The sequence below is a fragment of the Mycetomoellerius zeteki genome, unplaced genomic scaffold (genome assembly GCF_001594055.1).
Source record: "Mycetomoellerius zeteki isolate Tzet28-1 unplaced genomic scaffold, Tzet1.0 scaffold212, whole genome shotgun sequence".
Classification (NCBI taxonomy): domain Eukaryota; kingdom Metazoa; phylum Arthropoda; class Insecta; order Hymenoptera; family Formicidae; genus Mycetomoellerius; species Mycetomoellerius zeteki.
The window spans coordinates 30,520-45,742 of record NW_017257086.1 but is presented as its reverse complement, the minus strand read 5'-3'; the positions used below and the strand labels follow the sequence as shown (position 1 = coordinate 45,742).

The 15,223-nt window shown below is 34.2% G+C and overlaps 3 protein-coding genes across 4 annotated transcripts; 2 read left to right on the top strand and 1 right to left on the bottom strand.

Moving 5' to 3' along the window:
• The first annotated feature begins 74 nt into the window (after positions 1–74).
• CSN1b (COP9 signalosome subunit 1b) lies at positions 75–3,032 on the top strand. Of its 2 annotated transcripts, none has more exons than XM_018447951.1 (5): positions 75–147; positions 721–813; positions 923–2,047; positions 2,490–2,624; positions 2,740–3,032. In XM_018447951.1, exons 1-5 carry the CDS (start codon positions 115–117, stop codon positions 2,815–2,817), a joined length of 1,464 nt encoding a protein of 487 aa, XP_018303453.1. In that variant the 5' UTR covers positions 75–114; the 3' UTR covers positions 2,818–3,032. The 2 variants fall into 2 exon arrangements, with proteins under 2 accessions (XP_018303453.1, XP_018303454.1); XM_018447952.1 differs by lacking the exon at positions 75–147 and adding an exon at positions 168–526.
• Positions 3,033–5,298: 2,266 nt separating this feature from the next.
• On the top strand, positions 5,299–9,336 carry Srp54k (signal recognition particle 54k). The gene is made up of 9 exons (XM_018447827.1): positions 5,299–5,734; positions 6,374–6,550; positions 6,657–6,886; positions 6,976–7,126; positions 7,207–7,355; positions 7,741–8,002; positions 8,109–8,217; positions 8,299–8,565; positions 8,807–9,336. The coding sequence occupies exons 1-9, from the start codon at positions 5,657–5,659 to the stop codon at positions 8,902–8,904; spliced, it is 1,521 nt and encodes a 506-aa protein (XP_018303329.1). The 5' UTR covers positions 5,299–5,656; the 3' UTR covers positions 8,905–9,336.
• Positions 9,337–9,491: 155 nt separating this feature from the next.
• On the bottom strand, positions 9,492–14,360 carry LOC108722698 (chitinase-3-like protein 1). The gene is made up of 6 exons (XM_018447935.1): positions 13,699–14,360; positions 13,089–13,352; positions 11,147–11,428; positions 10,830–11,066; positions 10,368–10,755; positions 9,492–10,249 (listed from the first exon to the last, which is right to left on the bottom strand). Exons 1-6 carry the CDS (start codon positions 13,755–13,757, stop codon positions 10,100–10,102), a joined length of 1,380 nt encoding a protein of 459 aa, XP_018303437.1. The 5' UTR covers positions 13,758–14,360; the 3' UTR covers positions 9,492–10,099.
• Positions 14,361–15,223: the final 863 nt, after the last annotated feature.

The following is a 15,223-nucleotide window of genomic DNA, read 5'->3' as shown; positions in this document are numbered from 1 at the left end:
TATATATATATATATATATATATATAAATACTTGGCCTTACCTTTTTATAACTTCTCATTCTTTCTCATGCCTTCCTTCTTCTTTCTTGTACTCCGATACGCGTGCAACTTCGGATGGCTAGACATTTATGTCCCCATGTATATCGTGTACGTACATATACAAACAATTTTACAAGTATCTCTGGAAAATAGATAGGACACTTTCTTCTATTCGGTCCTACATTAGATAGCGAATGATCACGTGACGTTGATCAAAAGTGCCGACACGAAAGTGTCCCTACTGGTTATACTTGTGTCTATATTGGTTTACACCATGGTTTAGTTTATACCAGTTTATACGTTCCGCGTGTACATACATACGTGTGTGCGTGCTTCGTATTTGATTTATATATAGTACACGGTAGAGATTTTTTTCCTTCAATATAATTCTGTCCAATTCTGTCTGTCACCGATACCTGTACGTAGAGTTATTGTTTTAATATAACGAATAAGGCTAACGATGCCGCTGCAAGTTCACGACGTTCAGGTAAATATCCCGTCGAAATCGGGCGTGGGCGATTCTCCTCGAGATCGCACGCGACTCGAGAGGAAAGACTGTTTTGGAGGTTATCCAGAGCAAACCTTCATTCGCATGCATCTCTTTGTAGTTTCTTTTCATTCCTCTCGATTGAAATATTTCCGTAAGTCGAATGGTATTGTTTTTTATCTTATTATTTGCAGCAAAATGTCGTGGAGCCAATGCAGGTTGATGCTCCTACAGAAGATAATGATAATGCTGAGGAGGAACCATATATAGTAGAAAATCCGACGCTAGTACGTATAAAGATCTGTTTAATATAAAAACAATTCTACATTTAATTGTTAATTATAGAAATTCTTCAATCTCATTCTATGATCATTTATTACCTTTCTTTTTCATTAGGACTTGGAGGTATATGCCAACAGCTATACTGGACTTGCAAAACTACACAGGCTTGTATATATCGCTGATCATTGTCCATCGTTACGAATAGAAGCATTAAAAATGGCGATTACTTATGTGATGACCACATATAATGTTGGACTTTATGTAATGTTGCACAAAAAGCTTGTGGAGGCTATGGGCTTTACTCCTGGATTACCAGATATAGCGGCACAGTCAACCTCTCAGGATATGCCAACAATGGATCAGACATGGGTAGAGACTCGATCTAAGAAGGCTGCTCTTAAGTTAGAAAAGTTTGATACTGATCTGAAAAATTACAAGAGTAACTCTATTAAGGAAAGCATACGAAGAGGTCATGATGATTTGGGAGATCATTATTTGAATTGCGGCGATCTTGTTCATGCTTTAAAATGTTACTCTAGAGCACGGGATTACTGTACTAGCGGCAAGCATGTTGTGAACATGTGTTTGAACGTAATCAAAGTTTCTGTTTATCTACAAAATTGGTCTCATGTACTTAGTTATGTCACCAAGGCTGAAAGTACACCAGACTTTCCAGAATTGCACGGTAAAGACAACAATCAAGCGATAGTCACGAAGTTAAAAGTGGCAGCGGGCTTAGCAGAATTGGCAACAAGAAAGTACAAAATGGCTGCAAAACATTTTTTACAAGCGTCTTTAGACCATTGCGACTGCCCTGAATTGCTGTCTCCTGGAAATGTAGCTCTTTATGGAGGACTTTGTGCTTTAGCAACTTTTGACAGACATGAATTGCAAAAACAAGTTATATTTAGTAGTTCCTTCAAATTATTTCTAGAATTAGAACCACAACTTCGAGATATAATTTTCAAATTTTACGAATCGAAATATGCATCCTGTTTGAAACTGCTCGATGAGATAAAGGATAATATTCTCTTGGATATGTACATAGCACCTCATGTAAATCTGTTGTATACACAAATTCGAAATAGAGCCTTGATACAATATTTTAGTCCTTACCTAAGCGCGGACATGAGACGAATGGCGACTGCATTCAATAGAACTGTATCCGAATTAGAAGACGAACTCATGCAACTTATTCTCGATGGTCAGATTCAGGCTCGTATAGATTCACACAACAAGGTGAGAGGATGCATTTAAATTACATATAACATTTTATATATTTTTTAAGATGCCATTACATGGGAGCATCAAGCGTCGAGCATCTGTCTAGAAACTCAAGCATTGTGCATGATTATAAATCTTCTAAAATTTCAGCTTAATGCAAAAGATGAATTGACAATGGTTATGTTCTGATATACATTATCCTAATATATAATACTAAAAATTCATATTTATTTACATTATATAATTAAACAAGATTCCACCACTAGCAGTGTGAATTCAATTGAATTCAATGCATAAAATTATTATTCATTTTATAAATTTATCATTGTGCACGCTCTAACGCTTGATACCCCCATGCATAGGTATTTTTAGACGTTTATAAATTGTGTGAGAGTATGTATTTTAATAAATTATAGATTGCAATTATATTAAACTGTAATCGATACAATTATTACAGATTTTATACGCAAAAGATGTCGATCAACGTAGCACCACTTTTGAGAAGTCTATGAGTGTCGGAAAAGATTATCAGAGGCGTACTCGTATGTTGATCTTAAGAGCTGCGATGTTAAAACAACATATTCACGTAAAGGTGAAGTATACTTTTTTGCAATTATGTTTTCTCATTGTTATTATATTAACTATATAAACTTCATAAAAAAATATCTTGTTTACCTTTCTATTTAAAAATATTTTTGTCACGATAGAGTCCTCAACGGGATAGTACACAAGGAGGTGAAATGTCAGTAGCACCTGGAAATGGCACTTTAGCAGTAAAAAATTGAAATTGTATGTGCGTTAACTGGAAGAAGCAAATTTATATGCGTGTCTCTCTCTTTCAACTGCCATGTCCATCTAGGTATGAGATAAGATTTCACTATCACATTGGATATTGCGTTATTTTTGCAAAGTCAATGACCTGTACCTCATTTTCAACATATGTATAATAAATAACATGTACACACACACCCCCATCCATCCACCCACACACACACACACACACCCACACCCACACCCACCCCCACACCCACACACACACACACACACACACACACACACACACACACGGGTCAATCAAAAAGAGGTCGAACTAGGTCTATAAAAATTTTAATATTTACCTAATTTATATTTAGAATCCATTCTCTTCAAAGTACTTCCCTTCTACATTTGTACAGCGATCTCATCGCTTCCATCATGCTCAAACGCTCTTTGAAAATCTTTGTCTCAAATCATGTTAAATATCTTTTGCGATTCAGCCTGGAATATTCTTAATTTTATCGAAATGCCGCTTCTTGAGCTTCAATTTTATTTTGAAAAATAAAAAGTCAAATCAAGCTAAATCTAAGCCCAAGTAAAGACCTAAAAAAGTGAGAAAAGTCAGCAGCAATGCGTGTAATTAAGATGGTCTTCATTGAGCAATGAAGACCATCTTAATTGTTTTTTCAACATTGAGGAGATTATGCACCAAGAATTTCTTTCTGCCAATCAGCCAATAAACGCAGATTTTTTTATTGCAACATTTTGAGATGATTGCTTGAAGATGCAAGAATTTAAAACTTAGGTATAATTAAGGACATCTAGAGTGAATTGCAAAAAGTGCTTTGAAACAAAGATTCCAGAGTGCATTTGAGACATTATGAAAGCGTTGGAATCGCTGTATAAAATTAGAAAGAAATTTGAAGGTGATGAGAGATCAGACTTAAATTAGATAAATATTCAAATTTTTACAGGACTCTTCTGTTTCTTTTTTATTAACTTATGTATATTATTGCTATGTTGCGTTGTTTTAAAAGAATAAAGTGACTTTATCTCCAGTATGATTATATCCAGAATAATAATAAAATCATAAAAGAGGAAATTGTAACATAGACTAATTTCCTGATTAATTAATATAAAATGTGGTCTCTTGCAACAAAATTATATTAAAAAACCATAAATCTTAAGTTCCTCTGTATACAAGCGATGTGAATAAACCTAAGACTTTAATATACTCTATTAAGATTTAGAATAATTATAAATAAATTTATTGCGTTACACAGCTTTATGCAAGTCTATTATCCTTATACAACTTGTTTTATTTTCTCGTATCTCCTAATTCAATAAAAGAGGTAAAATAATTTTCAATGTTTTTATATAAATGATATTTTAGTATTTTTCAAATGAAAATGTTTTATATACATGCGAGTAAAAAATGCCGAATGGTACAGATTATGTTATTCTTCGACAGCATTACAATTCGAGTTGAGCCTTAATTTTTAAAGAAAAATATGTAATCTCATATGGATTTTGATTTTTTCTTGATTTTGTTATAATTGTAATTTTTATAGGAAAAATAAACCTCTTATCCATTGAATAATTACACGCATGCGCAGTTTGACTTCACTAATAGCGAATTCAATTGGACGCACTCAGTGCGCACTGGTGCACATTAAAACCGTTGTACATAAAATAACATGAAGAATGTTTATAAATAAACATAGAGATCGATTAAATCGTGAAATACTTAATACATTTTATTGTACTATTAGGTAAAATATGTATTTCATAATTCGAAATATTTGCATTTCATTTTTATACTTAAATTAAATTAGTGTACAACGGCTTTAATATGCACCAGTGCGCACTAGTTCTTCCAATCGAATTCGCCATAAGTTTATGGCTGCTGCACACAGCTCTGCTTTGGCTGCGGTCCGTTGACGCTACAAACGCTTCGAAGCGTTTGAGCGACCAATCAGAACGAAGAATTTTACGAATTGACTAATCAATTGGCCTGTTCTTTTTGGCTGAACTTTTGCACCAGTTCATTTTTCTTTCTTTTCTTTCCTCCTAGAGAGAAAAGGAAGAAAGATGAACTGGTGCAAAAGTTCAGCCAAAAAGAACAGGCCTAAAGAATGCTTCGAAGCGTTTGTAGCGTCAAGTGGACCGCAGCCTTTGTCACATGAAAAAAAGCAGAGCTTTCATTGGAGAGCGCTGATCGCTCATTGCGTCCAGTGTGCAGCAGGCATTCTTAACATGTTCATTGGTTACCGCGTCGCATTTTGTCGCGCGGTAAGCATTTCCGCGTCCAGTGTGCAGGAACCATTGGGTGCGTTCAGCAAAACGTTTGTTTTGCAATTGTTGGAAGTTTCCTTCGCGCTAACTGGATCATACTTTTAGATCTAGAAGAATGGTCCTATCTCAGCAGACAATCATAAAACGGTTGCAAAACTGTTGAGTCTGCTGAACGCAGCCAGTATTTCGCATATCCGGTAGTGACTGACTCGAAACACGAGGGGTATATGTAGATCGCGCCGAGTGTACCTAATCAATATGGTCGGTGGCAACATACGGGATCTCGGTCGTGTATAAACAAGTCGTGTGTATTTTCTGATGGAGGACGGCTGACGGCGAATGGAAGATAAGTCGCAATCAAGGTATACTCGCATCGCATGAGAAATCGGGACACGTTGTCCCGCGATCTCCTTCGTGTGATAGCTCTTTCGCGAATCTCCCGACCGGATGTGTCGTCATGCTGTGTTGGCCAAGTTGGGACGTGATGACAGACTTTATACATTAACATCCTAACCGCTAATCGGAGTACATAATTATTTTTGCGGCTGGACGTGAACGCGTAAACGTTCAAACATGGTGTTGGCAGATCTCGGACGTAAGATTACGTCCGCTCTGCGATCGCTCAGCAATGCGACCGTCATCAACGAGGAGGTGAGTTTATTTATCAGCCTATCCGCAATACGCGTGAAACGATTCCCTCAAGGATGATTTGTAAACAAAAAAAAAAAACTCGAATGATACGATTCCATATCTTCCTGTATATATTCGATGTTATTTCTCTCATCTTTATATAGCGTACTTGAAAATTTCTATTTATTTCTAACGATATTGTTGTATGTGTTGAACTTATGTTTACACAGCTTGAATTTCCCATTTGTTCGAGAACGTCGACAATACTGTATCCTGTAATCAAGAGATACAATGAATTTTAGAGAATTATCCCTCTATTGATTTTTTTCAAAAATAATTCTTTTGATTAGAACTCTTTTGATTTTCTATATATTGTAGCTTTTATATTATATTGCATATTCTGTTCTTTTAATTAAACTTGGTGTTTTCCATTTGGTGACACAAGTTGACAAAAATGTCAGTCTATCTTTGTTGCTCACAGAAGGTCTGTTTTTTATTTCTGCACTTTCTAAACTGATGCAATAAGTTGAAGTGAAACAAATATATATTTTAAATATCAAGAAAAACAGAATGATACTTATGTTGATTTGTGCTATTAAATGGAAAGCACATTAAATTTGTATCATACAGCTTTATCGATTAACACTAATATTTCGACAGGTTTTAAATTCCATGCTAAAAGAGATATGTGCAGCATTACTTGAAGCTGATGTAAATATTAGATTAGTGAAAAAGTTAAGAGAAAATGTACGTAAAGTTATCGATTTTGATGATATGGCTGGTGGTATTAATAAAAGGAGGATGATACAGAGCGCAGTTTTCAAAGAACTTGTGAAGGTTGGTTTATCATTTACTTTTTTACAAAAATTTATAATGTTAAAAGTGTATTTCTCAATATTTGAAAATATACTGACAATTCTTTTAACCGATGATTCTTTTTTAGTTGATTGACCCTGGTGTCAAAGCTTATCAACCAGTAAAAGGCCGTCCTAACATAATTATGTTTGTTGGTTTACAAGGGTCCGGTAAAACAACAACTTGTACCAAACTGGCGTATCATTATCTTAAGAAAAATTGGAAGGCGTGCTTAGTATGTGCCGATACTTTTCGTGCTGGTGCATACGATCAGATAAAGCAGAATGCCACAAAAGCTAGAATACCATTTTATGGAAGGTAAATAAAGAACAAAAAATATTTATTGCAACCTATGATATGGTACTACAAGGTTATTGATGTGTTATGCTAATAATTTCTAAATTTAGTTATACAGAAGTAGATCCTGTAACAATTGCACAAGATGGTGTCGACATGTTCAAGAAAGAAGGATACGAGATCATTATTGTAGATACAAGTGGAAGACATAAACAGGAAGAATCATTGTTTGAGGAAATGTTACAAGTCGCCAATGCAGTGGTAAAATTATAGCACTTTTTTAAAAATGATGCATAGCGAGAAAAGAAACTTTTTAAATACTAAGTCTTCACATATTCCAGCAACCAGACAATATAATCTTTGTAATGGATGCAACGATAGGTCAAGCGTGCGAAGCGCAGGCAAAAGCTTTTAAGGAACGCGTTAACGTTGGTTCTATCATAATCACAAAGTTAGACGGCCATGCTAAAGGTGGTGGAGCACTTTCTGCGTAAGTTCTTTTTTTCTGATTTCTAGTTTAATAATTTTGTATACTTTTTGTTTTTTATAATATGTTTATGCAAACTAAACAGTGTGAAGTTATTTCATTATAAGTTTACTTGTAGCATAAGCAATTGAATATGGTTAACATAATATTATAGCTACATTTACACCGTGCGCTTAGTCCGCGACCTATACGATAGGTGTCTTTGTTTACCCTACAGGATAAACAAGGACATCTATTGTATAGGCCGCGGCCTAAATGCACGGTGTAAACGTAGCTAATATATACATACACATATATATTGTACATGTATTATATATGTTATATATATATAGTATATATACTATAATATATATTATTGTGTGTATATATATATATAAAATTTTTTCAGTGTTGCAGCGACACAAAGTCCTGTAATATTTGTTGGTACAGGAGAACATATAGATGATCTAGAACCTTTTAAAACAAAACCATTCATTAGCAAGTTGCTAGGTATGGGAGATATTGAAGGTCTTATTGACAAAGTAAATGAACTCAACTTAGACGATAACGAAGAATTACTTGAAAAGATAAAACATGGTCAATTTACCTTACGAGACATGTATGAACAGTTTCAAAATATCATGAAGATGGGACCATTTTCACAACTAATGGTAAATAATATTAAAAAAAAACATTCTTATATATTGATATATATGCATATATATATTATATATATAACTAATATAAATTATTTTTCTAAAATTTTATTGTATGTAGAATAAGATCCCTGGATTTAGTCAAGATTTCATGTCGAAAGGGACAGAGCAAGAATCAATGGCAAGATTAAAACGACTCATGACTATTATGGACAGTATGAATGATTCAGGTTTGTTTAAAATGTTTCCTTTATGTTGTTTCTCATGGCAATTTATCTGATATCTCAGTAATGTTTATGTCTTTATTTCAGAGCTGGACAGTAGAGATGGAGCTAAATTATTCAGTAAACAACCTGGAAGGATGATGAGAGTGGCAAGGGGTTCTGGTGTGACGGAAAAAGAGGTCAAAGATTTAATTACGCAATATACAAAATTCGCAGCGGTTGTTAAGAAAATGGGAGGCATAAAGGGTTTGTTCAAGGCGGGAGATATGACGAAAAACGTTAATCCTACACAAATGGCGAAACTGAATCATCAAATGGCTAAAATGATGGATCCGCGTGTATTACATCAAATGGGTGAGCAATTTTATACAAATTGAAATTTTGTTTTAATGATTTAAAAGCATAGTTTTATGTAAGAGAGTTCTTCATAAATTTTGTTATTAAAATTAAAACATTTCATTCGATGTAGTATCTTAAAAATAGGAACCGTCTCATTATATTATAATGCTTTTCATATTGTTTCCTAATTTATTTGAAACTTTACAATTTGATCATTTTCGATAAACATAATATATCTTTACCATAATTATTTTAGGTGGTATGCCAGGATTGCAAAATATAATGAAACAGTTACAACAGGGCGCGGCAGGTGGATTGGGAAACTTAATGGGAGGTTTCGGTGGTAAATCCTGAGACGAGGTTCCGGGCAGTGCGTACTGCCGATAAAGAAATTAAATACCATTACATATATCTCACGAAAAAATTATGTCGTATTTGAGCTACAATACCAGAGAAATATATTTAAAAACTTTTTGTTTACATACACATGCGTTTTATAAGTGATGGAATCATGAAAATGATGTGCAGCGACGTCGATAGTAAATTCATAAACATCTTTCTATCGTTTTTTTTAATCGCTCATCGAATCGTAAATATCTTTGGATGTAATGCAATAAATTATCAAAATACGCTATGAAATGCGTATCATAAGAGAAAGCTAATTCATTTCGACATTGTTCATAGCCCTTTCATCTATCCTTGTATCATACATTTTGTTAGAAGATATTTATGAAGGAGTTTGTTGTTACTTTTGTTGTTCTTTTAATATTAAATACTCGAACTACATGGGAAAAAGTTTCAGTTGGATATTGTTACCGTAATTAAATAAAAAAAATACATGATAAATGTATATAATTATCAATGTAAATATTCATATAAAGGAATGTATGTATTATTATAAAGAAATAAAAATTGGCAATGCAATTCTTAAATTTCGGGTAAAACAGTTTCATATATTTCATACTTTATGACATTGGTATAACGAGATCAGTTAACATGGTTTGAATAATTATAACAATAATTATCTTATTTATATACGCAGTACTTAAAAAAATAAAATTGATTATTTGCGAATTTAAAGTCTTACTCTGAAACGGACGACTTTTGTACGCTTATTTATTATGGATGTGTAGCATTTTCGAAACAGTTATATTTTTCATCATTGCTGTTACAGTATCTCCTTTTAAAATTATTTAATAGAGAATGTCTTAGAATTATTTCGCGGATGCCATTTGCTTGTGAAGCATATATAAATAATATTATGTAGGAAACGTGTATCTTTATGTAATATACAATTTAACGCGCGTATATTTTTTATTCGACTCAACCAGGTACAAGTGCTATGCTCTATTACAGCATATAATACTGTGCTTCAAATATTTTAGCAACTTAGTTATATAAAAGAATCTTTGAGCAACTGAGGTAGAGTGTACATCAGTAACATTAAATAGGAATGCGATGGAATGAATCATTTTAATGTAAAATGTTTTAAGCTTTATAATAATAATTGAATTCATTGATTGCACGTATTTAAAGTATTCCTATTTTATTACTTGTCTGACTCCTTAAATAATACTTTCGAGATGGTACGTGTCAAAGGAAATGTCTCATTTGTACCATAACAAGTGCCGTTCCAATCATCAACGTTTAAAGATAAAAGCATGGCTCCCTTGAAACCATTAGTACGAATCCACATACTCTGCAATGTAAATGTTTCAATTGAGCTTATATCATTACATATTACATCACACATTACAGACAGATTTTATAAATCTGCTAGATGCTTGATTTTGTGTTAGCAATGTAAAACGCATTACCTTGTAAGAAACGCTCTCCTCATTGTCGTAAGATATCCATTCCCTGTCTTTGAACGCATATGGCACACGACTTTCTTTATTAAAAACGCTCTCAGCTCCGGATTTTAAAAATTGACAAATCGTAGGATAAGACACGAAGCCTTTTACACCAAGCTTTCCGAATCCGCTAGTCGGCGCTTGTAAATCATGATTCAATGGATTGTCCAGTTTGTATGTGTGACCATAAGCCGGTATACCAATAACAATCTTCTCCCGTGGCATTCCCTTCGCTACCCAGTATTGAGCAGAGAAATTCACATTTAAGAGTGGGGCATTCAGATCTGTTACCGGGAAGTACCAAACGTAAAAATGATAATCATATGACATGAGATTTATAAAGTCAATGTGCCTGAAAAATATGACACAATTTGTATTATTTTATGATATTCCATAATTATCATATTCTTGTAATACAGTACATACTCTGCCATTTCAGGAATACTGTAACTCTGGTCCACAATGGCCTGTGGCGCTGCAACTGCTACTGTTAAAATCAATTTTTGTCCACTACGATCAAATTCTTTTCGTAATTCTTGTAATAATTGCGCAAAGTGTATTTTTTCACGCTCGTCCGCCCCTAACCAGGCTGGAAACTCCCAATCAACGTCAAAACCATCCAAATGGAAGATTTTGATAATGTTTAATACTGACTGGATAAACCTGAACATAGGGACATGTTTATAATATTTGAATATCTAGGATATGTATTATAGGAATGAAAAGCAGCATGGTGGACATACTTTTTTCTATTCGCGTGATTTTTTACCATCTCGGAGAAACCATTATGGAGCTCATTATTTCCGCCGGCACTGATCATGACCTTCAAATTAGGTTCAAGATTCTTTAAAGCAACTACTCGCTCATAAATCGGCGCATCGTTGCCTATGTCGAGCGTATTGTTCACCACGCCCGCAAAACCCACGATAATATGCGTACAAATATGAGGGTCAATGTGCGACGGACTGAGCTCCCACGACGTGTTCAGGTCCCCCGGTATTGTATAGTAGCACACGAGGACCTGGCTAAACATAGAATAGATTTCAAATAACATAGACTCAGATTGCTGGATAGTTAAATATGTAAAAATCGGATTGTACATGATTTGTTACAAATTTTAATCAACAAAATGCTAGATTTTTTGATATATATATATATATATTATATATTCCATTTAAATTTTTAGGTATATTTAAGGATGTATCTTACCCATTTTTATAAATGTTAATATTATACTTTAAATAAACTATATATGCAAAAGTTGTATTTAAAACATTTTATGTTTATTAAACACATCTTCATATAACACATTTTTATGTAACACATTGTTATCAGATTGGAGGACTCGAGCGCATTATTTAATTCCGCATGCATTATTATTGTACTCTTGGGTTAGCCAAGGAGATATGACAATAACGCATACGGAAGTAAATAACGCGCTCGAGTTCTCCAATTTGATCATAAAATGTGTGGATCGTGGTAGTTCTCTCCGTGGGACGCGGTATAGTTTATTTCCTTTATTCGTTATTTTCTATTGCTGTAATACTAGAATTTAAAAAATATTAACAAAAACCTCAATTTTTTGTGTAAGTGTTTTAAGAGAATTTAAAATTATTTATGAAAAACTCAGTGGAATCATTAAAAATGTATTCATATATGTAATACTCCTATATTGCTAATGCAACCTCGTTTTGGGAGTGGGGAGTATACAAAGATAGCGAGATAGAGAATATCGAATCTCTCACTTCCACAGTGTACTCGAGTGTGGTGCGCATGTGCGCTGTACACTATGTAAGAGGTAGACATTCGTCTGCACCGTGGTATTTTCGCCAGCTATTAATTGGCGTTAGCAATATAGGAGTATTACATATATGAATGTTTTACACAAAATTTTAAAATAATGAAAAAATTACAGATTATTCTAGATCGCATTTAAAAGTAAAAATTCAGCGGCGGTTTAAGACTTGGATAAAAAGTTATTTCAATAAAAAGTAATAGTTTTTACCTAATGGAAATTGCTCTAATGGAAATAAATAAACTTTGTTTATTTATTTATTTATTTCCATTAGAACAATTAATCTCTGCATCATAATGGAATTTTATATAAATCATTTGCATATTTAAAGTAGTCATATAAAAAAATTAAAACTGATTTCATAGTTGGATGTTATATATATGTATTTGAGAGGGTGCCATTCCATGGACACGGAAAATGGAATCAGAAAACGGAATTGGAAAGATGAAATAGTAGGGCCAACCAATCAGCTCTGTTCTGATTTTAAGTAGCCTGACTCCTCATGGGGAATATTTCTCGGAAATGTAAAATAATGACAAAAAAAACTTAGGGTATTTATTAGTATACAGATAAAAACATCCTTAATAATTTCTGCTGTCAGATTAGGGATATAAAACCAATTAATGCTGCAAATGCTACGTTGACTTATCAAAAGAATTTTACGAAGTGACGAATTAAAGAATGCTTTAAAGCATTTGCAGCATCAAGTGGATCATATCCTATGTCGACAAACTGATTGCAAAACATAATTTCAACACAGATACAATTGATGCCAATATGATGTAGTATTCTGAATGATAAACTGCTAGCACAATGTTAATATTCTGTTTACTAGATATGTGTAAATCTAAAATGGATAAAACAAATCATATCGGCTCGGAGAGTCTCACCCGGTTGTATCGTAGCGGTGTTGCTCCGATGCGCTGACACTTGTGTTCCTGTCCGCATTCTGATTCTCCTTCGTCGACTCGGCGTACATCCGAGCCCGACGTAGCCACGTAGCAATCTTGGCATCGTCAATGTGTTCCTCGATGAATCTGGTGGTCCTCGGAGATTTTAATATAAGTATGCCGAACCAAGCGCGCGTGATAAACAGCACCCCGACAATCAGGAATGATAAAGTGAGGCAAACGACCTGCGTTCTCCAGCGTGGTCTGAAAGCAGTCTTTATTTCAGGCCAGATTGTATTCAATCTACATATAAGACAATCAGATACGGAAAACCTGTCAGTCTACTCGCGTTTATACAAATAACGACAAGCACCTTTCGCGTCGAGAAGCGGGGAAGTTCAAAAGCCAGCGATGACGTACGTATACTGTTTGTCGTAGCTCGAGAAATCGATACAAATTTCCTTTATCTCTCTCCGTCCCTCTTTCGCGTACTTATCCCCTCCCCCTTCTCCCGCATGTATTAATTATAAAATGATTATAAAAGCAGCTCCGAAGGGCGAAGCGTTCGCCTTCCGAGCGCTTTCATTTCGCAGAGGCTTTCGATACTCACTGTCGTATGTTGGTTAGTAATTCATACTTGGCCTGCGGCACAGGTATTTGGTTAACCATTGAATGATTTATTATTTTTATCGCACTATCGAACGTTCACACCGAATTACTTTCCGCGCGAGAAAAGAAGAAAGAACGAAGAGAATCTTCGAGGACCGAGTGCCGCAGTTGTCAGCTCGCGCGGCAATCCTTATCTAAAGATTCCGATGGCTGAGGGACACTTATAATGCCGTGAAGCTAGTCAGAAACGCGACGTCGCGTGTACCCACACACGTGATACACGCGTCGCGGAGATGCGAGAATACGTCGGCGATGGTTGCACGACGATGTTTACAATCAGTTTACAATTGCATAAGCGCGGAATGGGTGTGTTCCGTCACGAATTAAATAGGCCACGACGATATATGCGCGCGTACACCGCACGGTACGACGGCGCGAAATGTTATTTTTCTTTTTTTTTTTTTGTTTTCGTTACCGCTGTCGATTGGTTCGGAAATGCAGAGCCAGAGGGCGAAAATATCTGGGGGCGGTGTGAGTGAATTTTTGATAAAGTTCCTGTAACAATAGAAACATTAATTTTTACAGGAACATTATTTATTGTAAGAGAGAGAGAATGTTAATTTTTAAAGAGATCACGATTCCGGTTTTCGGTCACGCTTTTTGAATAAGATTGCGATTTAGAAAAAGAAACAAACGGAGCCATTTGTTTCTATACTTGAACTAATGTACTTTAGAACTTAGGCTGGGATCCATAGTCCGTTCTTAATCTCAAGCAATGTCTTAAGATGCTAATACGGCTCTCTGATTGGTTCATGCATTAGTTTAAGACCATTTCGAATCTTGAGCAACGTCTATGGATTCCGTCCTTAAAGTGAAATAGATCCTATAGATTTATATTTGATATTTAGCGAAAGTGAGAAAGGAAATTCTAGTGTAATCTAGTGCAGGAATAAAAAAAACAAAAGAGATATTTTGTATCTCTGTTTTAATGTTTTTTAGGAAATAATTTGATAAGATAAAATAAAGCGTGACTGGCTTTTTGAACATTTTGGATTTATATTAATCATATTTACATTAATAAATTGATTCACTTTCTGTATGAGCTTTGTTGTCTTTTAGAAAACGATCGTTTCCATAAATTAAAATTACTTTTATGATGAGATCTCATATATTGATATTACATATTTATACATGTATATGTGTATATATTACATTTCAATCAACTGTTAATTAAATTATTCAAAAATATAAGCCATAAAATATACATTTTCATTGTGTGTAACAATTATATATTACATATATATTGTGTAATAGCACCATAGTTTCCAGAAAAATGATTACTTCTGAATTAATATATAAATATCAACTTATAAATATATATATATTTTTCATCTATTAAGATAATATCAAAAAGTCAATAAGAAGCTGTACTTAGACTAGAATACAAAAAGATATGATAAAATATTGGTCGTGTTGAAACCAGGGAGCTAGCTTGCTTACTAAGCAATTGTACACAATTGATTTTG